The sequence below is a fragment of the Mangifera indica genome, unplaced genomic scaffold (assembly GCF_011075055.1).
Source record: "Mangifera indica cultivar Alphonso unplaced genomic scaffold, CATAS_Mindica_2.1 Un_0052, whole genome shotgun sequence".
NCBI classification, from domain to species: Eukaryota; Viridiplantae; Streptophyta; class Magnoliopsida; order Sapindales; family Anacardiaceae; genus Mangifera; species Mangifera indica.
This window is the reverse complement of record NW_025401144.1, coordinates 170,530-198,443: the sequence shown is the minus strand read 5'-3', so window position 1 is coordinate 198,443 and position 27,914 is coordinate 170,530. Positions and strand designations below refer to the sequence as shown.

The window sequence follows — 27,914 nt, the reverse complement described above, 5'->3', positions numbered from 1 at the left end:
GAGCAGAAGTTGAGACCAGATTGGTGGTCGAGAAAGGTCATTGGGACCAGACTTTTCCAATGGATGGAGGTGGGCAGCTGCATTTGAAGTTGCAATTTGTCCTTAGTGAAGAAGAGCGTCATCAAATCCGCATCATGGTATTACATTTCTTACATATCGAGACAGAATTCAATTTTGTAATGGCAAAGAAAATCTAACATGCTAGTGTATCTAGTAATGTAGAGCTAAACCTTTGCCATTATACTAACTGACCCTCTGACATAAACTCTTTACTCCTGTTTGTTTAATTCATGATCACCGATTTGTTTCTGAAAAGTCTACTTAATAAGCCGGTTTTATGGAATATTGTTTCTGTAAGAAGTCTTTTATAGCTAACCACACCACCGCCGCGCACCCCCCCCCCCCACACCACCCCCCCCCCCCCCCCCCCCCCCCCCCCCCCCCCCCCCCCCCCCCCCCCCCCACAATCTGTTGTGTTTATTAATAATCTTTGTTCTTCCTATGTGTTGAATGATTACATCAAATGTAGTTTATCATTTTTTTCACTGTTTTCATGTAGCTGTTAATGATGCTTACAGTTCGTTTGTAGAGAGAATCGGTGTTGAGAAAGAAATATGGGGAATTTCCCAGTTGCAATATGAGAAGTCAAGAAAATGCTGCTTCTGTTGGCATTAATGCTGAATCACCATTGTTCCCTAACCAAGAGGTTTCAGGTTTGATCTTGCTCAACCAATAAAAACTTTATAAGATTAAAGAAAAAGATGAAATAGAAAATTTCTGGTCTAACAAACATTGTCTAAAATTTCCTTTTTCTGAGTTACAGAACTTTCATTTTCTCAAGATTCTGGAACAAGTCTTCTTCAAAGTGAGGTAGCAGCAGCACAAGCTTGTTTGGTATCTACTCCTGAAGACATCACTAGGAACAAAAGATCTGGACCTGAGAGGCAAGAAGAAGCATTTTCTCTTCAAAAGCAAGCTATCCCAGTTAAGGATTGCCTAACACTTCTGAGTAAGATTTTCTCTTCGTCAAGAAGGTGAAGACAAAGTATCATCGAGATTCTAATGGTTATTCCACCTGTTTTAGAATGATACAGACAGATGCAAGGGGACTTCATCAACCACCTTTGTCTCAAAGGTCTGATGAGCGTCTAACTGAAGTAAGCCACAAGGATTTTGCTGAGAAGATTGAGACTCAGACACCTGTGGATAATGATCCTGAAAGAGGCATTTGGTCAGAAGAAGGTTCATATCTGTCAAAAAGCTCAGAATCAGTTGTTGCTTCGAAGAACAAGATTGTTGCCTCTAAACTGTATGAAGACAATACTTTTAATCCACAGAAGCAGAGTCCATTGGGGAAAGCTCCAAGCAACGTGAGGAATATGATAAGTGCCTTTGAAAGCAGACTTGCTCAGGTAAAGAAACATTTTTGGCTTGAAGAGAATTCTATATATTATTGCTAGTGAAGCAATTCTTTGTCAAAATTTATGATATGAAGCTTGTTTTGAAGCAGGATATGAGACCTCATGTGAAATCACAGCCACTTGGATCTCAGTTCAGCGGGATTGAAAGTGAAGCTCTGAATACTTCATTTTTAGATGAAATTAAGACAGACAAGGTTAAACTAACGCAGCCGATATCCTCAGGGAGGTTTAAAAGGCCATTTCTGGCAGGAGGGTTGCAACAGGCCTCAACATATATCAGAAAAAGATGTGATGAACATGTTTCTGTTAGAGCTTTCAGTGAGGCTAAAACATATCACGACACTAGGCAGCTTGAGTTAAGTGAAGCAGATGTTAAATTTAAATTGAAGGAAAGAAAAGATTCTTCTGGAGAAATGATGAGAGCATCCACTGGTAAAGCAGCTACAGTTTCAGGAAGAATGCTTGATGAGCACACAGGACAGCAATCTGGTAAATTGTTTATGAATGAGCGACATTCAGCTGAAAAATCAACTTTGAAAGAGATCGGGAAAGGAGTTTATCCAGAATCTTTAGAAAAGGAGAACTGGAAAGATAAACAGTACTCCTCCATATGCCCTGGTACCTGGATATTTCCAGTTGAATCGAGAAGCTTATGTATTACAACTGGCAGCAAACATTTGATGGATCTAATGAGAAATTTTCACACTGAAGTAAGAATTCATGAAGGAGACAAATTTTCATTCTTGATAACATTGTTGCAGATTGCAACTTGCTATTGATAAGATCCTTATAAAAACTTAAAAAGTATAAACACTGTGATTGAGTAGCTGCTTAAGCCATATGGTGCCACATACCACACAACCTACGATTCAACAACTAAACTGATTTTGCATTATATTATTGCACTAGGTTCAGCATTTACTCTATGATGGTAACATAGTTAAACTGATTCCATCTCTGATAGATTACAGGTCTGCCTGTACCATTAAGTGTAACCATTGTATTCTCAATCTGATGCTTATTCGTCTTGTATGCTGAATTTGCTCAGAGTAGCATGCATGGTGGGTGTGTCAAAGTGAATGAAGGTGAGAAGACTGATCCAAAACCAAAGAAATCGAAGCCTGTGAATTCCACAGACGATGTTGAACCTTCCAGAGGACCAGTCGGACAGGTGATTTTTCACTGCCTTCCAGGTTGTTGATCAATTAGCTTCTCTTTCTTCTTGTGTGATGACCAACTAGCATGTAGGAAATGGCATAGCTAAAGTACTGATGTTCTTGTTTCCCTCTTCAGGTAATGAGAGTTGCAATTATGATAGGGTTTGCAACACTTGTTATCTTTACTAGACAAAGAAACACCAGGTATGCATCTTTCATTTGTCTGCATAATTCTATTATCTCAAGGGAAACTGGCTTATTCTTTCAATCTTAATGTAATGAAACATCCCACTGTTTAATATCTGGAAAAAAAATTACTGCAATTGATTGTGCCCCTTTCTCAAGTTTCAAAACAAACAAATGGCTTTTACTCCATATCCCGTGAAGGAAAAGGAAATATTGTTTGGATTGAGTTGAAACATGAGACTAATATTATTTGGGTATTTTAGGTAGCTTTTGGGAGGCTTCAGCATAACTGACACCTCTTATTATCATCATTATTTTCTTTTAATATTAACAATATTTGTGTTACATCCACATCAATATCTTATGAAACTCGTCTAAAATATTAATGGATACCACAATGGAGGCCCGTGGGACAAATACTTTTGTCATAAAAGAAAGAAAAAGAGATGACGATTACACATAATCTGAAAATAGTAATTACTTTATTTATGATTATAAGTATGCTGAATATATGAATTGCCCCATTTTTTTTGCAGCTGAATAAAAGGTTTTGCCATCTGCTGTTATTGTCCAAGGCTTGGCAAGTAGAAGTATTTGGAGTCATCAAAAGCCTTAAAATTATTTTTGAATTCTTATGGGTTAAATGGAAAAATAATCCTTCTAACCATAGGTGTAAAAATTCTTTTCATTTTAATACTCATTAATCCGGATGTAAAGTTTTCTGAATACAGTTATCTGTAATCAGCTTCATATTGATTTACATGAATTCAAGTTCATATATCAAGTTTTGCATTCTGAATAATTTTTCATGTTATTCTTTATTCCTTATCTTTTTCCTTTTTCTCTTTAACATTCTTCCTCCTTTTAAAGTTCTTGCAGGGATTGTAATTACCAGATTACCTCTTATTTTTCCTTCATTTTCTCTTTACTTTTTCTCTTTTTCCTTATTTTCCTTATTTTCTTTCTCTTCCTTCTCATTTTCTCTCTCCCTCATTGTGACAGAAAGATTTCACCAACCATTGAGACCAAGACTGCAACCTAATTTGGTTACCACATGGGCTACAATGGTGGCCAAATCTACTGTCAATAGCCTTTGATACCGTGGGTTGTCAATGACAGATTTGGCAACCGCTGTAGCTTATGTGGCAGCCAGATCAGACCTACATCTTTTCCATGGAAATTCCTCGGTTCCACCATCAACATCACCTACACACCCCTCAACACCATTGCTATTGGCATCATGTTGCCACCCGCTTACCATGACAAGCTATCCCACACTCTCAATCCTGTGAAACACACTCTCCCCCTCACTCACTATCCCACACTCTCAACACCCACCCTTTCTTACCTCTCTATTGCACCTAGCTTTTTTATTGGATTTGTTTTGGCGATTAAAAAAAATGCAGGGTCCCTGAGTTGTTGAGAGAGTTGTATCTTGGTTGGATCTGTTTTGCTGTTGGGTTTTGTGTACATAAATATGGGTTTTCTATTTGATTATAACTTTGTAAAATTTGTTGGGAGTGCTGATAGTGTGCCACTGAGAGCACGGGTAATGGTGATGGAAATTGTTTGGATTGGAAGAAAATAAGTTGGAACCCACACATTGAAATTTTGGGTAGCTTAATCATTTTTCAAAAATAAATCAAGTAAATATATTTTAAATATATAAATAATTATATATTTAATAACATATTATATATATATTAATTTGTATACGTACGTATAACTTGCACAAAGTGAATTATGACTTTTACAAATCCTTTCTCATCACAAAATTGCATTTTCAAATAACGGGCGATGTTATTGGTTTGTGTAATCTAAATGACATTTCTACCCGTCTATTATAAAAAAAATTTTAGCATCATCACCAATTGGGTATGAAACTGTTATTTTTTCAATTTAGTGGATGGAAAATGCTTGCTCCACAACTAGGGTGGGAAAATGTATTTTTTTTATTTTTCTCGTATACTTGGAAATATTCCGAATATTAAAATAGTAATTTCAGAATCAGAAAAAAAGGAATTTCATATAAACAAAATAAAACCCAGAAAAAGAGGATTAAAACCCTAGCTAGCTCCACCGCTAAACCCAGAATCCAAAAATCCACAAATTAAAAAAAAAAATGAAGGAAAATAAAGTAATATAAAATAAAAAATGGTTCGCAGCCTCAAGAACCCTAAAACGGCTTAGAGGAAGAACAAGGTGGAATCAAATTAATTAATTTATTTTTTTCCTTGATTCATTTGTCAATAATAGCTATGATTTTAACCAAGTTGTTCGCTTGCTGTTAAAAAGGGCTCAAAAGGAGATGGGTCATTGTTGTCTTCTTCAGCACCGTCATTATCATCAAGTTGACTCCTCATCTAAACAACATCTCATAATCTCTTTGTCTTCATAGGTTCAGTATAGAGGCTAATTTTAATAACAAACCCTTTTGAAAATGCAACCAAACAATGTACATCTATTAATAGATTTTTGTAAAGTATAATGATCGAACCCTTTAAGCAAATGTGGCTTGTCTTAATGATAGGGTTGGATTCGAAGTAAATTTATTCGGATTCGAATAAACCCAAATCAAACTTACCTTAAACAAACTTGAGTACAAACGTGAGCCTAGATTTTAAGCGAAAAACGAACATGGACCTAAACCTAAACACAGGTTGTGCCAGTCGAACTTGGCTAACATGCCACTCACTCAAATGAAAAAAAATTTAGCTTGGAATAAACGACACTGCTTATTCCCTCAAATACGAGCCTGAAGTCGAGCTTTCGAGCTTGAAATGTAAACCCAAGCCAGAATACATGAGTCTGAGCTAAGTGCGAGTCAATCCTAAACACTAAAATTATGAAACGAACTGAATATGAACATATGTTTAATGAGCTCAATGAGTCTGAACCAGAGCGTAAGCTTGGGCTTATCGAAAATGAGTCAGACCTGTTTGGGCTCAATTCCAGCCTTACTTAGGGATTTAAAAATGATATATTATTGTAAATGCAAGTATATGTACAAAATGGCATAACGCACGAAGAATTGGTTAGGATGTGATAAAATTCCAAAGAATGATTAATCCTCTTATTAAAGTGGTTTACAGTTGTAATGGCGTCTTGGACCGAAACAAACTCTGACCGTTGGATCATATTCCCATCACAAGTCACATATCTGTTCTGAATATTCCCTGAAATGTGTTGGACATTTTGCCTTTCTGTGGTCTAGCCTCCAATTAGTCCAACGAAACTTTCACAAGTGACAACAACCTTCCAACTAAGCTTCCTTCTTCATCCTCTCAAGCACCTTTCATCGCACTCTATCCTCTGTTAACAATCACCTCAGATCGTCCAACAGAACTAAAGTTGTTAAATTTCCGAGCTTTAGAAGGAACACCCGTTTTAGAAAATGGGTCCTGATTCGTTGACTGCAACGAAGCCGATCCCAGTGCCAACACACGAAGACGATCGATCAAACCCTTCCACGTCTCTTCTCTCTTTCAGTACCGACTCTTCCGAAGACTCATCATCCTATCCTTCTAAGAAACCAATCACGACAATTATTTTTATTGCTCTCACGCTCGTTACTTGCGTTGCTCTCTCCGCAGCTGCAGCCTTCGGTTTTCTCTTCTTTTACAAGCCTTCGTCTTCTTCGCCTTCTTCGTCATCCTCTTCTTCACTCAAATCCAGCGCTCGTCCTCTCAAAACTTTGGATAAACCGGTTGTTCTGTTGATATCCTCAGATGGGTTTCGGTTTGGGTACCAATTCAAGACCGCAACTCCCAACATCCACCGTTTGATCAACAATGGAACTGAAGCTGAGACGGGTTTGATTCCGGTATTCCCTTCCTTGACTTTCCCCAATCATTACTCTATTGCTACTGGTCTTTATCCAGCTTTTCATGGGATTATTAATAACCATTTTGTGGATCCCGAGACTGGTGCCTCCTTCAATATGGCTAGTCACGAGCCCGACTGGTGGTTAGGCGAGCCACTGTGGGAGACTGTGGTCAATCATGGGCTAAAGGCTGCTACTTTTTTTTGGCCTGGCTCTGAGGTAAAGAAAGGATCTTGGACTTGTCCAAAAGGTTTTTGTATGTATTATAATGGTTCTGTGCCTTTTGAGGATAGAGTTGATACTGTTTTGAGTTATTTTGATTTGCCTAGTGCTGAAATGCCTTCCTTCATGACTTTATATTTTGAGGATCCTGATCATCAGGGTCACCAAGTTGGCCCCGATGATCCAGAGATAACGGAAGCTGTTGCTAGGATTGATAGGATGATTGGGAGGTTGATTGATGGCTTAGAGAAGAAAGGTGTTTTTGAGGATGTTAATATTATTATGGTCGGTGATCATGGAATGGTTGGCACATGTGATAAGAAGTTGATATTCTTAGATGATTTGGCTTCTTGGGTTGAAATTCCAGGGGGGTGGGTTCAATCTTATAGTCCATTGCTTGCAATTCGTCCACCTGCTGGTTATAATCCATCTGACATTGTTGCAAAGATGAATGAAGGTTTAATGTCGGGGAAAGTTGATAATGGGAAGAATTTGAGGGTTTATCTTAAGGAGGACCTGCCTAGCCGGCTGCATTATGCTGCGAGTGATAGGATTCCACCAATAATAGGGTTGATTGAAGAGGGATTCAAGGTGGAGCAGAAGAACAAAAATAGAAAAGAATGTGGAGGAGCACATGGGTACGACAATGCAATTTTCTCCATGAGGACCATCTTCATTGGCCATGGTCCTCAGTTTACAAGAGGCAAGAAGGTGCCATCTTTTGAGAATGTTCAGATATACAACTTGGTTACTTCAATTCTCAAGATACAGGGTGCTCCCAATAATGGGTCTTCATCATTTCCCGAGTCTGTACTGTTGCCCTCTGATTAACAAATTTATGTCTGTCAAAAGTTAACTCTGCAGCACCAGGATGGAGTTGAAGTGAGTTGGATGATTCTATTGTGAAGCTGTTAGGAGAAATGTTCATTGACATAAATATTAATCTGTTTGAATTTTGAGCCTTGTAGATGAAGGTAAAAGTATATGTAATCACAGATCCCACAAGGTTACAGAGTCATGCATATTTGCATTTAAAATTCTTTCCCTCCTGGTTGCTTGTCATGAGCTGGACAAGCTTGTGAAACTGTGAATTGTAATTTTATTGTCAGATATCATGATTTCTGTAATACTGACTTAAAACAGTAATTTGATAAGTGGAAATTCAACTTAGCATATTTCCTTTTCTATTACATGTTAGATACATGCTGAGGTCAGGAAGAAAATTGCAGATCCAGTTTGATTTCTGGTTGTGACATATGTGATTGTAGCCCACACATCTTGGTAGCATGAAAGTTTTTTATTTTGTTGTATGTTATTTTTGGTCATAGATTTAGCAACGTATCATTTCGTAGTTCTCTCAACAATACATTAGCTTTTGCATTTCTTCTCGTGATGTATATGGATGAGAAGATTCATTTACTTGATATAATCGGATAGCAAAAACAACAAAGGGGAGAAAGGGCATCAATTTCATGGTTTACGGTATTTAACATATTATTGCTCTACTGAAAATTTGCTTTAGCCCCATATAACGAAGTCAACTGAAGTTTGGTGCAACTTTTAGTTACTGATGTTCATTCATGTACTCTCTTGGTTGCCTCTGTCAGGTCATGTTGTTGGTATTAGCAGAGAAAGGGCTGAGCTTGAGCCTTGAGGTTGATTTATTCTAGTCTTTTCACTTTCTTGATTATTCTAGTCTTTCACTTTCTTGCTTCAAATGAGTGTCCAGTGTCCACTCTGCAGTTGGAAGGTCTATTTTTAAATGATGTATTGGTAGCAATGCTATAGTAAAACTTATAATTCATCAGTTCACCTTATTTATTAATTTTGTTCTTAGTTTCTGATGGAAGCATGTGCTTCTTGTGCTTGTTTTCATCTTAACTTAGTAAGTTGGTTTCAACTTAGTTTTCGGTCACGATTTCTATAGGGATTGTTCTTCAAGCACTAAAATCAAGGCGACAAACATCATGTCAAGCAAAGGTTTGGAATTATTTTTACTGTACAGATTGATTGCATAGTTATATATATTGTGGTGGATTTGTGTTAATATTTTCACTGTTATATTAGTCGCAGATCTACCTTGTGGATCAACCTTCTGGTTGTCCCCTTCATTATCAATTGAATCTAAAGCAACCTTGAAAATGAAATTTTTGGGGCCTGAAAGTCTTGACAGAATACTCACATGACAACCATAATTTTCTTTGTTGGCTGGCAGAACCTATTAAAAAATTGATGTGGAAGGCCAACTCTATTGAGGCCACTTGTTTTATAAATAATAAAAATCTTGATTTCTGCAAATATACTTATTATTAAAACCTTGTTCGACCCTTGTGGTGTAGATTTTTTTTTTGGGGTTTTCACAGGTGAGATTGGAGATGTGGCTATTATTATTGTTCTTCTCTTTTTGGTGAAATCTGGGAAAAGAAAAACTTAGATTTCTGCAAATTGTTAGGTGGAAATTAGCAGGCTGCAGCCATCTCAATCCTGGGAAATGGGAACAATGAGATACCTTTCAGCCTCTTTATGATTTGAGTAGTCTTGTGAATCTTCAATTGGAAAAGAGCAAGACAATATCTAGTTTGTATTCTATTACAACTACTCTGTATCTACATGGAAAGTGTATTCCACGTTTCAGTTAAGGTGTGCAAAATTTTCTAATAATCAAACTGAACTAATTTTTAAATTAAAAATCAAACTAAAAGATAAATTATTTAAAAAATTGGTTTAGATTTAAGTACAAAAATATAACAAAACTGATTTTTTGGTTATCGGTTTGTTATTTCTTTTAAAACAATTAACTTAACCGAGTCAAACCGGTTTTAAAACAAACTACTGAACATATTTTTATAAATATTGAACTAAAAAATAACGAAGAGTGAAGATTTTCTAAATTTTCATTTAAAATCAATTAATTAAAAATTTAATTCAATTAATTAGTATTTTTTATTCAGTTCAAAATTGAGTAATTTTTAAATTAGTTTAGTTTTAATTTATAACTTTTGAAAATATAAAAATTTAATTCGATTTAAAATATAATTTTTCGTATCTTATATTAAATATCATATCGTATCAAAAGGTATAACTTTTAAAATTAAAATAATAATAAAAATAATAAAAAATTTAAATTGATACATTATTATTTTAGAAAATATTACAAACAATTTTAAAATTTTAAAATTTATCATTACATTCATGTGATATCGTTACTTTTAAAAAAAATATATATCGATCTGAATTAATAATATGTATCGTATCGTATAATATATTTATTATATTATATTAATTTGATATATCTTATAATATGTATTATTTTTTATCTGTATCATATCATATTATAAGATATATATTATAAGATACTGATAATTATGATAGACATTACCTTGAGGTGTTTTATTAAAAATTAAATTAGTGGAATAATTCATATTTTATTTTAAAATAGATTATCTTTTATCATAATTTGTTATTAAGTTTATTTCTAATTTAATCTGGGATACGAGCGCGGGTGGACACTTGTGATTTTCTGCGTAGACTCTAATAAAATTATAATAATAATATTTTCTTTTTTAACAAAAACTTTCTCAATTCTCAAACTCAGAATTAGCAAGTTGAAACTCAATTTACAACTCAAAACTTTTCATGCTTTTATGACCTTACGTAGTTTGAATCAATTTCCTTCTTTCTTTCTTTCTTCCTCTTTGATAGATTTTTGTTCTTTTATACAATTCGAAGCCTCTGTTATTTTTTTTAATCATCAATTAATCTGTTAATGGCAGATTTTATTCGGGTATCTTCTTTTCATTCGCTTCGCTTTTCGTCTTCTTTGGTGCTCTGTTCGTTCACCTCCACGTTGAATGCTCTCCCACCTAATCAGATTCTAGGCAATAAATTTTTTCCTCTTGTTTATTCTTCTGCTGCTGGTTTTTCTCGCCTTTCTTTCACACCCAAGAAGCACTTTCTCTCTTTGAAGGTCTTACAACTTGCCGTTCTATTCTAGTTCTTGCTTACTGCCTTTCCTTTTCTTTCTGTGATTCATTATCTCCGTGAAACTTTCAGCACCCATTTGTTGGATTTTTTTTTTTTGTAATATTGTATTTCAGTATGAGTGCTGTTTGATTTTTAATTTTTATCAATTGTTTTGTTCAAAAATATTGTTTTTTTGGTGAGCTACGATTGAATTAGGAGAACTCTTTTGTGGAGACTATTGGCTGTGTATAATTAAGGAGTTTTATATACTTATCAAGCTGAAATTTTAGTGAATTTAGATGATAATTTGAATGTCTGAAACATTAACTATTTCTTATGGCATCAGGAGTTTCTGGAAGCTTTATATTAATTTAATGATAATTGAGTGAGTTCTGGCTTTCATTTATGCTTGTTTTGGCCCATATGTATTATTTGGCAGTTGTCAATAATGTTAACAACTTGAATTGTATAGTTCTTCCTGTCAAATCTCTAGGTTGTGATAATATCAATGGCTTGTTCTTTTAGAGCTTCCCCCCTTCATTGGGTTGAGACTGATTTGTCATTCTGTAAGATGAATTTAGTTTACAAATAGTCTCCTGTTATCTGTATTAGGTTGCCTTTGATGTGTGTTCAATGAATGGTTCCTTGACAAAACCCTTAGGAGTCATGTAAAACGGTCCTAAAGTTGGGTAAGGCATGAAACCTGAAACATTTTTCCCCGCACAGTTCATGACAACTCTGTTAAGTTGTTCTTCATCTATTTTCTTCGCTTTATCAATTTCATATAGATGCCCTTTGCATATTATTAGAACTAGAATTTTGCTGAAGGTGGGTTATTTGGAGTCACTTGGATGGATTTTTTTAACCATTCTGCAGATCACCATAATTTTCATTTTTAGTTTTTCTATAAAGAATAGATACATGCACTTCAGTATGTCTAACTTTCTGATGCATTAACCTTTTTTTTTTTTTTTTTAAATTTTGTTATTTGTTTCTGAAATGCATTCGTGTTTTTGGATTTTTATCTCTTAGTGTTTAGTGCCAATTAGATGAAGAAGTGTATTGCATCTTGCTTTTATATGGCCAAAAGTTTCACTTATGTAGAACAAAATTTCTTGATAATAGTAATAGCTCAAAGCCTGAAACATCTAATAATTTTATATGTCACTGAAGTTTTGTGATTTAAGAATTAGAGGATATTGCATTCTCCAAAATGTCGTGCATCAACTATGTATGTATTTTGGTATTGAAATCTCTTAGCTTCTACAATGTATCAATCAAGCTTACTCGATAGAGTTATTTTAAGGACATATCTCCTATTATGGAAATTTGTTTCGCCTTTTAATAATATTTGAAGGCCTCACCATATTCATCATACATATATATTTTTTTTGGTAAGCATATTCATCTTATGGTTATTCACTGTTGATAACAATTAAAACTTTGGCTTGTCAGTTTACTAATGCCAAGATGTCTCTGTATAAGGTGTTCACCTTTCTTGAGGGTTTTTGTTCTTATGTTGGCTGACTGGTTAACTTTTAATATAAAATCTATAGTTTCTTATCAAAAAAGTTAAGTTTTATTCAAATGTGGTCTGCTCCAATCTCTTTGTACCCTGTAAAGTAATTTTGTCGTTTTTATTCTGTATTGGTGGACTATGCTTGTTTTTTTTAATTTTTTTTCTTTATATCATTGTTCTTTCCTAAGTTTGGATGCTTCCCTTTAGGTCAATGCAACTGTTACGCAAACTGACCAGCCAAAATGGTGGGAAAAGAATGCTCCAAATATGATTGACATTCATTCTACACAAGAGTTTTTGGGGGCATTAAGTCAAGCTGGAGATAAATTAGTCATTGTTGAATTTTATGGAAGCTGGTGTGCTTCTTGCCGAGCATTATATCCAAAGGTAGACACCCGCTTTGTTACTTGACCATCTGGTCTAGTTGTAGCACTTGTAATAACAATTTTTAGAACCATATACACTGCCAGCATTAACAAAATTATTGTCTTGGAGCACTTTGGTTAAGATTACTGCTTTCAATAATTGTTAACATAATTGTGATGTCTGTATATATGTAGTTATAGCATGTATTACGATGCTATCCATTATGTAATGGACTTCTATAGTTTTCTTGTAGACAAGAATGTTGCTGCAGATGATTTTAATGAGAAAAAAATTGTTAAATTTCCAAAGGTTAATCATATGATGTGCTTAAAAGATGCCAACTAAATGAATCCTTGAAAAAAATACATGTTGTGCTTTCCAGATAAGAATTTGTGAACTTAAATAATTTATATAGGGACATTATCATTTTTACCACTATGCAATAGTTGTGATGATTTTCTCTTGTGAAAAACTATCAGCTCTGCAGGACAGCTGAGGAACACCCTGAAATCTTATTCCTGAAAGTGAACTTTGATGAGAACAAGCCCATGTGTAAAAGTTTGAATGTGAAGGTTCTTCCTTATTTTCACTTTTATCGAGGAGCCGATGGACAGCTGGAATCATTTTCATGTTCACTTGCTAAGGTCAATAATTAATCATCTCCATTCATTTCTTATATAAGTACAAGCTTCCTTTTTCACTGTTTGGTATTAAACCTAGATAAGTTAATTCAGTATTCAATTGCTAGAAAGTGTGAATATCAATTTTGAATGAAGAAAGAGCTGCATTAAAAATCTCTCCTTCCCGCCCCCTGAAGAAGAATTAGAGTCCATAATTGTGGGGAAGAGGGCAAGATAAGGTTGGAGAGTAGCTTGCTTGCTTGAATGAGTTAATGATCTAAATCGTTTATTTGCGACCTCATTAGTGAGCAACGAGCTCATATTGGTTTATAACTTGTGAAAAAGTTAAAGCAAATATGAAAAGGAAGGAAAGAAGAAGATACTTCTTTAATGGTATGAAAGTTGGTACATAGCATGTAGGATGCGATTCAACAACTCTTGTCATTGTCATTAGACTTTGTGTGATTTACTGGTAGAATTGATGATCAATTTTCTTGTGCTATACTGATAATGATATTTGTAGAATCTTCTTAGTTTTCTTGTGCTACAGCATTTATAAACATCGAAGTTGTTTGAATTTTATGTTCATGTCTTATATTTCTCTTCTCAAACCTATATGCAGTTTCAAAAGATAAAAGATGCTATCCAACAGCATAACACGGCTCGATGCAGTATAGGTCCGCCCAAAGGAGTCGGAGATCTGAGTCTTGAAGCTATTTCCTCTCCAGTAGACAAACCAGCTGGATGAAATTAACCAAGTGGTTTAGGAATTAAGTATTCATATATATAAATGTCTTAGTGTTACTATGTTTTGCTTACTGAAGGATATCTGTTGTGAGGTATCCCTGGTATTCTGTATATTGGCATTTTCCTTAGTAAAGGAAGTGCTGAAAATTACAGTTGGCTTCATTCTTTGTCATTGCTGTTCTAGTTGTGATATATATAAATATATGAAATTTAATGTTCTGAATTTCTTTCAAGTAAATTTTTTGTTAGGTTAGCTGGACCAAAATTTTCAACTCTGTAGCTTGTCTCTTACATGCATCGGAAAGGGGAACATATGCAAGGAATCTCTCAAAGGTACACAAAAACCCTTACTAAGAGATCTTTAGGACAAACTCCGTCCTTCTCAAGACACTTGAACAAACCACGTTAAAAAAATTTATATAAAATTACTTAAATTGTTATTTTCATATTCTACTTTCTGCCAGACACAAAATTATATAGTTGCTGGTGATGACAAAAAGTGGCATCGACACTGAAAGTGGCCAACTGGTTTACTTCTATTCTTTCTATTGTCCCTTAATATAACCAGCATCTTTTATATCTGAAAAGCTTTCAGGTCTGAGAATTTATACTGTTTTATCTCATAGCGCTATGCAAAACAGAGCATAGATGCTACTACAACACAAGTAGCATCAAGCTGCATCTAACTATCTATCAAGTCTTTAATTAGGAATGACTCACGATTCAGAGAGAGTTTGCAATTTCTTTTTTTTTTTTGGGTTTGAGGAGGAACCCACTGAAACACATTAGAACAAGACCACCCCTTAGAATCGATCTATTCATACCGAATAGGTAAAACCATAAATCAACATTTGAACACTTTTTAAGTCTTTTCGCCTGTAATGCCCCGCCACTCTTTAAGTTTTACCAAAGCACTTTGGGAGGATAAAATCAAAAGCTAAGTAATTGACTTAATGAATACCTTTCGGAAAATAACAGCCACACCTTTTTTACAGCATCAAGCTAATGACAGACCAATTTCAATGTGATTTACAGCAACAGTAGAAGAAGAACTACAATGATCTTTATTCATTAATACATCATCCATTCATGGTTCAATTGGACACGAGTGGATGATCGTCATGAAACTTAATGATAAACACAAGGAGTCATCAACAAGAAGCCCTTTTACAATGAAAAACCTTAAACTGACACTTGGGCGAAATCACCTGCAAAAGTAATCGAGCTGTCTGTTCTTGCCTCACAACTCCGCCCTCTGTCTCCACTAACACCGCCTCCACAATCCTCTCATACCCACCGCCATTTCCACTCGCCACGTAAGCCACCAGGGCCGCCTGTACAGGACCCAAGCTTGGATTATACGCCGCCGACTCTGTATAAGACCCCTTATAAACCTTCCCTTCAGAATCCTTAATCGCTACCCCAGATGGGCACTTACTGTACGGCGCATGAGACTTGTTCGCAGCCTCTAAAGCTGCAAACTTTAAACTCCCCGACACGTCACCGTTACAACACTGGTGAGAACCATCATCCTCCTCACCGCCGCCGTCGTCATTCCCAAAAGACAAGCCGTTCTGGTGAGTTTCCAAGAGCAAAGGAACATCCTTTTCCAGCAAATCATCTGGGCCGAACCTGTCCGGTAGAAAATGCGACAACGTGTAATAATTACATCCATGATCTTCCTGTTGTTGTTTTTTGTTCTCATCGGATGATGACGTCACGGCGATTTTGATATCGGAAGCGTTCCGGATTTCCTGCAAGAATTGGCGGCAGTGACCGCAGGGGGCGGATGAGACGGCGAAGCATTGGAGACCGGGCTCCGCATTGAGGATCAGGTTGGTGACGAGGAACTGCTCAGCGTGAACGGAGTGATGGAGAGGGAGACCCGGGAATTCGAGGTTACCCCCGAAGAAAATCCGACCCGAAGAGCCGAGTCCCACTACGCCGACGTGGTAGTTAGAGATGGGCGGGCGGGCGAGAGTTTTGGCAGATTTGACTAAAGTAGGGAGGAGTTGGTGGATTGTGAGACCGGATTTGTGTGCCAGGGATTTGGCTTCAGCGGCCTCGATCACGAATCTGGGTCGATCCATTTGGATTTGGGGAAGAAGATGAGATGAGTCTGGGGAGAGTAGAGGCCGAGAAAGGCAATGGAAATTGGAATTATTTATAGGAAAAAAACATTTAAAATTAATTATGATTCATAAGAATAGGAGGTTTGAATAAAGACAGCTTAATAATTAATTAAATATTTTAATGTTGTGATTAGGAATTTATCAATTTCTTAACCAATATAAATTATTATAAATTATTATAAAATTAAATATTTTTTAAATTTTTAACCTTTAATCATATAATAATATATTATTTATGTATAAAAATTATACATATAACACTTTTTTTTTAAATTTAAATTAAAACAAAGTATAGATGCGATGTGTACAAATAATGTTTCTAGGGTTGAACTAGACCCATAAAAGAGTAAAGTTCAGTTCAACAAATTGTCAAATAGTTTGATCGATAGTTAGGTTAATTAATTATTTAAATATATAATAAAATTAAATTTTATATATAGACAATGATATATTATTATTTGGTTATATATTATTTTATTTTTAATTTAAAATTATTTAATTAAATAATAAAATATTATTATTTAAAACAAATTTATATAATTAATAATTAAACATATAATTTAATAACTTAATATGATGACATAAATATTGAAAGTTGATAAATAAAATACTAATACTTAATTTAAAAAAATCATTTTTTTTTTTTTGTTGATTGGGTTACATCTAAGTTTCTATTTCATCCAACTATTTAAACAATCCAGTTTAATTTTACATAAGTCGAATTGATTGATTTGACCTAACTTTTAAAACCATGATGCCAGCGACAATGGAAATTCAACCATTTCTTTCTTTTAAGGAAGAGACTTTAATTTTTATTTTTGAAGTTTTTTACAACTTATTTCTTATTTCTTTTTATTTATTTACTTAAAAGGGTTGTATTCTCAATGGAAACAAATCACAAACCCCCATATTTTTCAAAAATATTAAATTAAATTTTTAACTTATTTAATTAAGTGATTATAAGAATGATTACTGAATCTGAGATTTATCTTATCCTGTATAATTGATACAATCACGAAGAAGTCATTATGTATAAATATAATATCCAATCATATCCTTCCAAGTTACCGGTCTAAACTGAACTCTCCAAACAAGTAATGTCGACTGGATCTGTACAAGTGATTTTAAAATGGAAAACGTGACCTTTTACTAATTAAATGGTGCATTGATTATAGATGGAAATGAGACTTTGATCGCTAATTCCATATGCAATAAAACTAGACAATTAATATTATTTTATCATGCACATGGACCACTTCTTTTTACCCACCTAACAATCTTTGCAGATATGGGGTTTCAAATGGTCCATCCATCACCAAAATTATTACATCAAACATCCTAATCCTTTGTTGATAAATTTTTGTTTCAATAAAATTTTGTATATATATTTTTAAATATATGATTATAGGGTTAAATTTGAATTAAACTTATTCGAGTTTAAAATCAAGTTTGGCTCTAATAAGTCTAAAACGCGTTTAGTTCGAACCTAAAAGTTTAATATTTTCAAACTTGAGTTTTGGGATATACCGCTCGTCAAGCTCACGAATTTAAAAAATTTAATACAAAACGATATTGTTTTAACCCATATACATTAAAATAATATTATTTTAATAACGAATTAAGTTAAAAGCTTAATTCGAGCTCAAGCTCTTTTAAATCGAACTCGATAAGTTCAAGTTTGATTCTATACAGATTGAGTCAAATTCAGTCTTACACAATTGATGTATCATCAGATGATTGAGAGATTTTGAATTAACTTTATTAATGATAAAATAACATATAATTATATGATGACACATCAGTTATGTACTTAAAAATATATACTATAGTATCGGCCTTTTTGTTTATGCAGGAGTAATTCCTTGAAGATGAGGAATTAGCTTTGTTAAATCTCCTATTTGGAAAACAATCTCAAATCCTTTTCTTTTTTTTTTTAATACCAAGTTATCCTTATATTTAAGTTTGTGTACAAGAGAGAGGTTGAATGGATGGTTAGGTGAAATAAATTATAAAGAAGATGTGTTGGGTTAAACTTTCTTTGTTCAACTCTCATGAATTTACCTTTTCTGATTGATCATTTTAGATGGTTTGATAAGGGACACTTTATCTATAAGAAAGGTGTGATGGAATAGAACTCTAGGTGATGTGGAGATTAGGATTTTGGACTAGAAGTCATTAGAAATTGTCAATATGTTTGACAAGTTTGGAATATTTGTTTGTTCTAATGAATTTGTGGTGTGTACATATATGTCCATATGTGAACACTTGAATTGGGTGATTCATTTAATTAGCTCTGATAACTTATTTTGATTATATTTAAATTTAATTATTTGTCGTCAAGGTGTACTATTATGATTCTTTGCATGTGCCATCATTTGTTTTGCTCTTCTTAGATATTTAAACTAGTTTTCTTTTTTATGCGCGATTGAATTTGAATTTTCTCGTATCTTTACACTAATTTTAGTGCTATTTTGTTGGATCCATTTTTTATCAAGTGCAACTTTGTTCTATCATATACTAATTAGACAAGCCTACATGCTCACTTTTTGTTAAGTATAATAGACATAGGTCAGGTCTGATTCTTCTCTTGAACTCTATCATTGTAAAAACTTTGATAACTCTTCAAAAAAAGATGATATAAATTAGTTTTTTATAACCCTTGTCTAGTTATAGATTGTTTGTGTTAACTACTCATTGATAGGTCGAATTTAGGTTGTTCTTAAGTCTTCTTTTGGGGCTTTTGCTCTCTTTGTTTATGTGTACCTTTATTTACCCAAAAAAACTTTGTTTTGTCATTTTTCTATGTGTATGTTTCTTTTATTCATCTTATACTTGTTTGTTTGCTCATATCAAGAGATGCACATCTATACCTATTATTAAAACTTGAAAGAATTTCAAATATTAAGTTTGAAGGGATTTTAACCACAAAGTCCAAAGAGAGCTTGAAGAGCAACCAAGTGGGATGCATGAACTGTTTTAACTTTGAGGATAAGATATTGTCTAGTAAAAGTTTTAGAAATTAAATTTAAGGATAAGATGCTTGAAAGTTGTTCTTACCTAAATGATCACTACTTATATTGGCTCATGTGGAATCCATTACAATTCCAAGTAGTATTCATATATTATTTTATCATCTACTTTCCTTTTTAATATGGTTGGCACTATGTATGAATGCTTCCCACATATTAATAATTAATATTTGGTAGACTAAAAAATAACTTTTTTTTAAATTTAAAAATAATACTTTATCACTTTTGATCCAATTTTTTTGGTATCATTAATTGTAAAGGGAAAAGGATGATTCTTTTTAATTTTAAATCTTAATTATAATATAGAAAAAAAAATTAGATTTTTTTTTCTTTGTTTCACTCAATTACCACTTTTTTCTTTCTTTCTTTCTTTTCTTTCTTTTTATCCCTCCTATTCTTCTATATTGTTGGATAGGAATAATTAAGGAATCAAATTTCTTTCTACAAGATTCTATGAAATTAAGGAAGACTTCCCACTCATAAGATTGGACAAATTAAGGATAACAATCTCTTCTTTATGATTACAAGACTTAAAGGTGGACAATCATGAAATTTAGTGTTGGCCTGGTCAACTTGACTTTTGTGGGGAAAGTCGAAGGAATTGATGCCAAAAAGCTTTTGAAGGATTACGAACTGAATGCGGTGAAAATTGTAGATGTTTCAGAAATGGCTGCAAACAAAGCATCAAGATGAAATGTTGACAAGATTAGGGTCAAGGAATTTAGCCTTAAAATACCATAGTTTGGAATTTGACAAGTGGAACTGAGTAAAGAATAAATTGCACTTCTTTTCTTTACAGAGTTTCTCTTTATAAATAGTCCAATAGTGCAAAAAGTTTTATGAGTTTTCTCCCACAATTAGAAAGATTGACTTGTTAGTTGATTAGAATTTTAGAGTTGATTGACTTGGGGATAGCAAAACCAAATTTAAGTATATTTTTGAGAGATCTTTTTTTTTTTTAAATTTTTGGCTTGCATTATTATTTATGGGTTTGGTGTTGTGTTTTCAACATTTGGTATCAAAGCGAAAATTCTTGAAACTTCGTTGATAAGGAAGAACTTAATTCTTACGAGGGTTTTATTGATTGGAAAGAACTTGAATTAAAAAAGGAATTCAAGGGTTGGTTTGCATGAAATAGGTATCTCAAAATATTACCATGTTTAAGTTTGAGATTCATTGTTTGATGGAAGAGTATTTTATGTTATGAAAGTATGGTTTTAGATTTATTACTTTAACTAGGGTTATATAAGGTATTAAAGGATAATTCTTGCCTTCAGAAGAAGTTTTCTGTTCTTCTTCTCCACACAAAAATTGTATAGTAATTCTTATCTTCTAAAAGAAATGTAGCGGACAAATAAGGTCGTGAAAATAACTCATGTCAACACCTTGTATTGTGTCTGAATGGATTTCATTATAAACTCGAAGGCGGATATATATATTTATATTTACAGAATTTAAGGCTTGGTTTGCATGAAACAGGTATCTCAAAATATCCCCATATTTAAGTTTAAGATTCATCGTTTAATGCAAGAGTACTTTTATGTTATGAAAGTATGGTTTTAGATTTGTTACTTTAACTAGGGTAATATAAGGTAGTAGAGGATAATAAGTCTGAAGGAATGATTGACAGTAATTAGAGTATGATTAAGAAGAAAGTTGCTAGTATAATTAGATTAGACCTAGACTTAGAGATACCGTATGGAAATGTTTGTGAGATAAACATAAGGACATTTGCGTGTTGAAGTCATTGATTAACGGTTAACGTTTAAAGATTAAAGAAAAACTTTAAAAAAAAAAATCTATCAACCTGAAAAATATATCAAAACCAATAAAACCTAGTTTTGTATAATTTATGAGTTTATCTAATTTCATTTTCGGCTTAAGCGAAATCAAATCAATCCGTTTTCTCTTTAACTAAGTGTCTTTGAGAATGAGATGTGAAGCTTGGCATGATCCTATAATTTAGGGTAAAACAATAATAACTAAAAGAATTAAAAATAAAATAAAATTGGACGGTTTTTGCTTTGGTGTGCCAGCTCGATGGTGACTGCAGAAGATGAATAAGACAATAAGAATGGGCCTTCAATTCAGCTCGCGGCTTCATTTACGATGGTACTATTTTGCCAATGTTAGTTGGGTCATCTACAAATAATGGCGCAAGGGTAGGTATGGGCAAAAAAGTCAAAAAGTGAGATAAGAAGGTTAAAGATAGAGAATGGCCGGACTTTCCAGAAAAGATGACCCAATGGGCAACCGGTCTAGCTTGAACCTACGCTTTGAGAAGCGGAAACAAGCTGCTCAGCATCAATTTGTTTCTGCACCGGCAGCGCGTTCACGTACTGATCGTTTTTAATTTAAAAAAAGTGAAGATTTTAAGAGTGCTTTGGCTTGTTCCCAAGACCAATTAATGTGAGCATTACCTCGCATTAATTATGATGGGAGATTTCGAAGTCTTTTTAAGTATCTTCAAGACCAATTAATGTGGATATTTCTTCACTTTAATTATGTTTATAGTATGAAAAAGACATAGTTCTGACAAGTCCAGCTCCAACACCAATTTTTCGGATCGGTCAGAGTTTGGGTTTATCTTATAGTTTGAATCTAATTTTTATTTAATTATTTAATTTATATATACATTTAATTAAATATTTAAAATTAAGTACAAATCATATTTTATTAAAAATATTAAATATTTTAAATATTTAATTAAATATTCATAGGATGGACACCACCATAACAGTGCAGTTCTTGTATTTTTATTGAGAAACGCTTGAGTGCTTGACCCTTCTCATTCGGTCGGTGAGGGCGGTGCCTTTTCAATTAAATACTCATTTCCCAGATCCTAAACGTCCCTTTCCTTCCCCCTTGTGCGTGCAAGCAAGCACAAGCGGCTACATATTCTTTGCAACAAATTGCCAATCTGCAATGACCAGTGACCACTAATCTCCCATGGAAGAATTTCAAGTTGATAAGATTCTCTGCTCACTTTAACAATCTCAAATTTCAATTCTAAAAGTCTGTCCATCCATTTAGATAGAGCAGAATAAAGGAATATAAATATACATACACTACTGACAAAACCTTTTTCTCCGGAGGATAAGCAGCAAAAACAATAAATTTATATATACATAATTAAGTTTATAAGAAACATATTATTATGTGATTAAATTATTTTAAATTAAAAATAAAATAATATTTAATTGTATAATGATATATTATCTGTATATTTAATTATATACTCAAAAATGTGTATTTTAAACAAAAAACTCACAAAACCTTCAAATTGACAAGTGAGATGTGATTGGAGAAGTGATTTACAATCAAATTATACATACTCATTTTTTAATATATAAATAAATATATAAGTCATCATGTAGTTAAATAATTATAAAAATAATATTTAATTATAAGATAACATATCACGTGTGACTTATTTATATATAAAATAAAAAAAGGTTAACCACGGCCCTGTTTGTATTTGCGGAAGAGGTCTTCAGTTTGGGCATTTCTGAAGGCACTGCAGGCAATCAGATAGACCCATATCAGCACTACAACTGCCACAATCAGAATTATGTTGGCTTTCCTCCATTCTTGTCTCAGGTTGCCCAACAGACCAGCTTTGCAGGAATTGCAATTGTAGCAGAGCTGGGCTTGGTCATTGTTCCACAGATAGCAGTCTGTATCAGCCATTGGATTAACTGGGTTCAGCCACAGTGTTGGGTTCACATAGCTGAAACCACAAACTGTTGGAGGCTTACAACATCCTGACTGTATCACACCAGAAAAAGGGGAAATAATATTAAAAGCACTCCACCAAACTGTGTCTTGATATGCATGCCAAAGCTGGCAACCATAACTAGAGATTTTATCTTTTGCAATAAAGACAAAGCAATGACCTTAATTGTTGACTAGTTGATCACTTTAACCGGCCTGAATTCTATAATTTTCTGATAACAATTGAGTGGGTAGTCACTCACTGTATTGGCACAAACTTTCTTGGCCTCATGATAGATGTGTACAAATTTCCATCATCTCAGATAATGCATATACCCCACAGCCATTGACAGTATCTGATGATGTGATTTCTTGTTGAATCAAAGTGAGTTAAAGCTATCATCAAGGAAGATTTTTACTCAAAGCCCAGAAAAGGGTGCGAAGGATGGGATTCAAATACTCTCCAGTCCAGACCATATTTTAAAAACAAGAAAAAGATACTCTACCTAAATTAGTTACATGTACCATAACATATAAGGTTTAAAAAATAAAAATACCCGTAAAATAGTAAATTTTAATATAGTTTTTATAGAATTATATATATATTTTTTAAATATATAAAATAGATACATAAATAATATATTATTATGTAATTAAATGATTTTAAATCAAAAATAAAATTTAATTATATTATAATATATTATTTATATATTTATTTTATATAGTCAACATATATAAGCTTGTATATACAAGTCGCATTGCTAATACAATTTTTAAACATGAAGAAGTGGGTCCTGCTAATCACGAAGAGAAGGAATCATGTTCGTTTACCTCCCAAGTCGTGATGTCAACCAGTGATGATGCGCCACATTACATCAAGATTATGCTTTTTAGTGAGAACAAATTCTGAGTTTTCTAGTATCATCATGAAGAATAACTAAGTGTTCTAAAAATTAATGCTACATCATGGCTGAAATTCTAAAACTGAGTAAAGGGAAAGTGATTTTGGGTTGTTGGAATCATGCATAAAGTAATACAAAAAGGAGAGGAGCAACAGAGAGAAGGTGAAAAAACCTGAAGAGGAGAGATATTGGCCCTGAAGAACTGATCGGAGGTGACATATTCTTGGTTAAGTTTAGAACAGATATCAGTTTCACTGAGACAAGCTCGAATTTTGTTCCAATCTTTGGAGTCGACAACGTGATCCCTCAGCCATGGGGAGAACCCATCAAGCCTGTAGTCCCTGTAGCCTCTGCCGGGGACGGCGTAGCTGCCATCAGGTCTCGTTACAATGAACGCAAAAACCAGGAGAATGAGGAGGAGGCCTATGAGGATGGCCATGCAGCAGAGATAGAAGGCCAAAAGAGTCTCCTTGTACCAGTAGGCTCCGACGAAGCCACAGAGAGAGACGAGGAGGATGAGGAATCCGAGGATGACCACTGGCCAGCGGAAAAGATCGATGCACTCGTTGTCGGGCTTGGAGGCTAACCAGATGCCGGAAGCTATGATGGGGATGGAGCTTAAAAAGGCTATGAAGTTTAGAATTGCTGTTATGTTGTTGGCTACTCCCATGGCGGTGGCTGTTTTCAGTTGGTTTGTGTGCGAAAATGGTGAATTATATGGTTGAAGTGACGGGTGAGGGCACTGGAATCTGGGCGTGAACACACATATTAATAATCCACATGTATATTACAGTAACCCTAAAATAATAATAATGATTAAATATTATTTTATTATTAATTTAAAAATATTTAATTAAATAATAATATATTATTTATATATTTAAAAAAATATTTTTTTTATTGATATTATCATTGTTTAAGATTCTTTAATGTTTCCAACTCGTATTTTATACGGTTCACTTTAAATCAATTTGGTGTAATTTATCTTGATTCTATTATGTTCAGTTTAAAGTTTAATTCAAATTTAAATCGAATTTACAAAAAAAGTTTGATTTATTTTTCAAACCAATTGAAACAGTAAAATGGTTCAAGTACTTTAAGGTCACTATAGTAACACATGTAACATTCAATCACGGTATGAATGTTTCCAAAAATGTTCAACCCTCAACAACACAAAAGTAAAATTAGGGTTTCCTCAACTATTCTCAAGTGATAGTAATGAATGAGAAGTATATGTTAAATCTTGACTCCTCTGAGCCCTAAAACATGTCTCTAGGAGGAAACATTTTCTTATGGGCATTAACCCTCATGTGAATCTGGGTCATTGCATCCTGGTCTTGGCATCTGACCTTTGAAAGTGGCGAGAAATTAATAATTATTCAATCATTGAATTAATTAAGTCTGTCCAATCCTAGTTTTTCTTTTCCTAACCCAATGCTACATTATAGAAGAAGAAAATAGAAACTTTGGCTAATACCCGATAAAACAAAAAATCAAACATGTATTAAAAAAGACAAAAAATGTTGTGTGAAATATTAAAAATTTTGACCTCAAGGTTAACAAAAATAGAGGAGTATTAGAACTTTTAAAGTGAAAATATGAATTCAAGTTTCTGTCACATTTATAAAACTTTGACTTATTTAATATAGTAATCATAGGTTTGATTATTATGTCTTGAGTTTATTTATCTAATAAATATAAATAGAGCCCCCGATTATCAAAAATATATATATATATTAAAAATTTTGAGCACATATAAGGGTAAATAGGTGTTGCATAACACTAAGGTTAGTTAAAAAAAAGGGAAAAAGACTATTTTCCACCCAAATTTTAGCCTAATTTCAAACCCACAATCACGGAAGATGAAAAACTCAAACTCTCACCTATGATCAAACTTTTGTTAATTTTTTTAGTTAAAAGGAGGGGTAAAATAGTTATTTTATTATTTATATTAAAAGTTATAAAGTTTATTACTTCTCATCTCTCTAGGTTTTAGAAATTAACATTTTACGTTTACTTAAAGTTTTTAAATTTTGAAAAGTAATATTTTCACCCTCAAACCTAGGGTTTCCATATTTATCAAAGCTCAGCCACCCCTCATAACTTTCAAAAACAGTAGTTTCACCTCCTTCTCTTGGTGCTACAATGGTAGTACGACGAAGAGATATTTCTTTGTCGCACAACCTAGATGACAAAAGACGACACTTCATCGTTTTTCGTCGCTCTTCATGTCATCTAGATGCGACGACGAAGGAAGATGAAGCGTCGTCCTTCGTTTGTTCTTTTAAATCTGGATGATACTTCATCGTCCAAATCTAAACAACGAAGGTTCGTCCTTCATCATCCTTTATAGCCGAAGAAGAGAGATCGGTAGAAAGAGTCAACCGTCGGTGGTGGCTGGAGAAGGAAGCAAACTCTAGGGGTGAAATCTAAACTTTTCAAACTTTAAGAATAGGTTGAAGTGTTAGTTCTTAAAACTTGGAGGGGGAAAATGACAAATATTTTGAAGTTTTAATTTTTATAGATAAAATAACGATTTTACCCTTGTCTCTAACTAAAAATTTAGACGGTAGTTTGCTCATGGGTGGGAGTTTGGGTTTTTAATCTCTCGTAGGTGTGATTTTGAGATTGGGCTAAAATTTGGGTGAGAAATAGTCCTTTTCCCAAAAAAAAAAATTAATTACCTAAATTAAGCATAGTCAAAAGTTTGATAACCCCAATACATACTCAAATTTTCAATTACCTGTTACTACTTTTAGTAAATATTTCAATTAGCCTAGTATGCATAATACAAATTTCATAATATGCATTTAATTATATTACGATAAACCCCCAATAGGCAATGCACATAGTGAATTTTTTATGCATAGTAAAATCTCAACAACCCCTTGACACTTGGTGAAATTTCAATTTCCTCCCATTATGCATAATGATATGGGCAAAAGACTAATTCTCACCCAAGGTCTGCTGAAATGACAGTTTCACTATATGAAGTTTAAAAAGCCCAAAGTCCTACCATTTTGTTAAAATTCACTATTTAGGTTAAATGTAAAAATGTTATTTAATTAAAAATATTAAAAAATCTAAAAATTAATCACATTTTTTTCTATTTAATTTAAAATTTTAATAATTTCATCCCACCCAAGGTTGAAAAAGTTATCATTTCTTTTTAAGATTTTTTTCTCTTTTTCAGCGACCATCTCCTTTTCAACTGTTGGCGTTCTTTCTCTCTCGATCTCTCTCATCACCCTTCTCTATCATGTTCGTTGGAGATGAAAACAAATGTTTGAGAGACGAAGACCACCATTCGTTTTCTTCTTTCAATTGAAGACGATTTATTGTTATACCTTATATTATCTATCATACACTATTAATAATAGAAAATTATTAAAATTTTTATTACTTATAAACTAAATAAAATAATATAAGTAATAAAAAATAAATTATCAAAATAATTTTTATCTACCCCCAACCAATCATCTTTTGAGGAGATGTTTGGTTTGGGTAATGTTTTATTAACAAAATAAATAGATTACCTTAAAAATATGTTATTAGGTATAAATTATTACTATGTTTGATGAAATTTGATAAAAATGGATAAATATAAATAATTATTATGTTTGGTTAGAGGTAATAAAAGAATACTAATAAATTATTTTATTTAAATACCCTTAAGCATAATTATTTTTAAATATTTGTATATTAATTAAAAATAAATTTATTTTTATTCTAATAAATTAATAAATAATAATATAATTATAATAAAATCAAAATTACCTTAGTAATCTTTTAATACTTAAGATAAAAATGGTAATCAGATTGCCACTTTATTACCTATCATATCACCGTTGATAATAAAATATTATCATAATATTTTACTACTGATAAACCAAATAAGATAACATAAATAATAAAAGATAGATTATCAAAATAATTTTTAATAACTTGAACCAAATGACCCCTACGATATAAATGTGGCCAAAGGACTATTTCCCACTCAAGGTATAGTGGAATATCAAACTCCTACCCTCCAACTTTTAAAAACTTAAACACTCACCTATAACCAAATTTTCTTTAAAAAATTCAATTAAAGTTAGAGATAAAATCGTTATT

General features: G+C 33.1%; 5 protein-coding genes across 7 annotated transcripts; 3 read left to right on the top strand and 2 right to left on the bottom strand.

Annotated features, from left to right (window-relative positions):
* LOC123206854 lies at window positions 1–3,566 on the top strand. Of its 3 annotated transcripts, none has more exons than XM_044624115.1 (8): window positions 1–137; window positions 579–713; window positions 824–984; window positions 1,095–1,412; window positions 1,511–2,131; window positions 2,470–2,592; window positions 2,715–2,782; window positions 3,301–3,566. In XM_044624115.1, the coding sequence occupies exons 2-8, from the start codon at window positions 638–640 to the stop codon at window positions 3,302–3,304; spliced, it is 1,371 nt and encodes a 456-aa protein (XP_044480050.1). In that variant the 5' UTR covers window positions 1–137; window positions 579–637; the 3' UTR covers window positions 3,305–3,566. The 3 variants fall into 3 exon arrangements, with proteins under 3 accessions (XP_044480050.1, XP_044480051.1, XP_044480049.1); XM_044624116.1 differs by having other exon boundaries at window positions 4–137; window positions 560–713; XM_044624114.1 differs by having other exon boundaries at window positions 7–137; window positions 590–713.
* A 2,374-nt stretch (window positions 3,567–5,940) lies between these two features.
* Window positions 5,941–7,994, top strand: LOC123206892 (ectonucleotide pyrophosphatase/phosphodiesterase family member 1-like). The gene has a single exon (XM_044624168.1). The coding sequence runs from the start codon at window positions 6,159–6,161 to the stop codon at window positions 7,638–7,640; it is 1,482 nt and encodes a 493-aa protein (XP_044480103.1). The 5' UTR covers window positions 5,941–6,158; the 3' UTR covers window positions 7,641–7,994.
* A 2,409-nt stretch (window positions 7,995–10,403) lies between these two features.
* LOC123206877 (thioredoxin-like 2, chloroplastic) lies at window positions 10,404–14,247 on the top strand. The gene is made up of 4 exons (XM_044624148.1): window positions 10,404–10,776; window positions 12,499–12,678; window positions 13,137–13,301; window positions 13,900–14,247. Exons 1-4 carry the CDS (start codon window positions 10,576–10,578, stop codon window positions 14,023–14,025), a joined length of 672 nt encoding a protein of 223 aa, XP_044480083.1. The 5' UTR covers window positions 10,404–10,575; the 3' UTR covers window positions 14,026–14,247.
* Window positions 14,248–15,065: 818 nt separating this feature from the next.
* On the bottom strand, window positions 15,066–16,179 carry LOC123206876 (cytidine deaminase 1-like). The gene has a single exon (XM_044624146.1). The coding sequence runs from the start codon at window positions 16,112–16,114 to the stop codon at window positions 15,176–15,178; it is 939 nt and encodes a 312-aa protein (XP_044480081.1). The 5' UTR covers window positions 16,115–16,179; the 3' UTR covers window positions 15,066–15,175.
* Window positions 16,180–22,626: 6,447 nt separating this feature from the next.
* Window positions 22,627–24,545, bottom strand: LOC123206867 (tetraspanin-2-like). The gene is made up of 2 exons (XM_044624138.1): window positions 23,974–24,545; window positions 22,627–22,953 (listed from the first exon to the last, which is right to left on the bottom strand). Exons 1-2 carry the CDS (start codon window positions 24,469–24,471, stop codon window positions 22,642–22,644), a joined length of 810 nt encoding a protein of 269 aa, XP_044480073.1. The 5' UTR covers window positions 24,472–24,545; the 3' UTR covers window positions 22,627–22,641.
* Between the last annotated feature and the right edge of the window lie 3,369 nt (window positions 24,546–27,914).

What these genes read in the sequence shown, in the direction of transcription:
- LOC123206854 (XM_044624114.1), top strand. Translation starts at nt 60, where the DNA reads ATGGATGGAGGTGGGCAGCTGCATTTGAAGTTGCAATTTGTCCTTAGT. An exon ending in GTCATCAAATCCGCATCATG is followed by an intron (nt 138 to 589) that starts GTATTACATTTC and finishes GTTCGTTTGTAG; the next exon opens with AGAGAATCGGTGTTGAGAAA. An exon ending in CCCTAACCAAGAGGTTTCAG is followed by an intron (nt 714 to 823) that starts GTTTGATCTTGC and finishes TCTGAGTTACAG; the next exon opens with AACTTTCATTTTCTCAAGAT.
- LOC123206892 (XM_044624168.1), top strand. Translation starts at nt 6,159, where the DNA reads ATGGGTCCTGATTCGTTGACTGCAACGAAGCCGATCCCAGTGCCAACA.
- LOC123206877 (XM_044624148.1), top strand. Translation starts at nt 10,576, where the DNA reads ATGGCAGATTTTATTCGGGTATCTTCTTTTCATTCGCTTCGCTTTTCG. An exon ending in AGCACTTTCTCTCTTTGAAG is followed by an intron (nt 10,777 to 12,498) that starts GTCTTACAACTT and finishes GCTTCCCTTTAG; the next exon opens with GTCAATGCAACTGTTACGCA. An exon ending in TTTCATGTTCACTTGCTAAG is followed by an intron (nt 13,302 to 13,899) that starts GTCAATAATTAA and finishes ACCTATATGCAG; the next exon opens with TTTCAAAAGATAAAAGATGC.
- LOC123206876 (XM_044624146.1), bottom strand. Translation starts at nt 16,114, where the DNA reads ATGGATCGACCCAGATTCGTGATCGAGGCCGCTGAAGCCAAATCCCTG.
- LOC123206867 (XM_044624138.1), bottom strand. Translation starts at nt 24,471, where the DNA reads ATGGGAGTAGCCAACAACATAACAGCAATTCTAAACTTCATAGCCTTT. An exon ending in CCAATATCTCTCCTCTTCAG is followed by an intron (nt 22,954 to 23,973) that starts GTTTTTTCACCT and finishes GGTGTGATACAG; the next exon opens with TCAGGATGTTGTAAGCCTCC.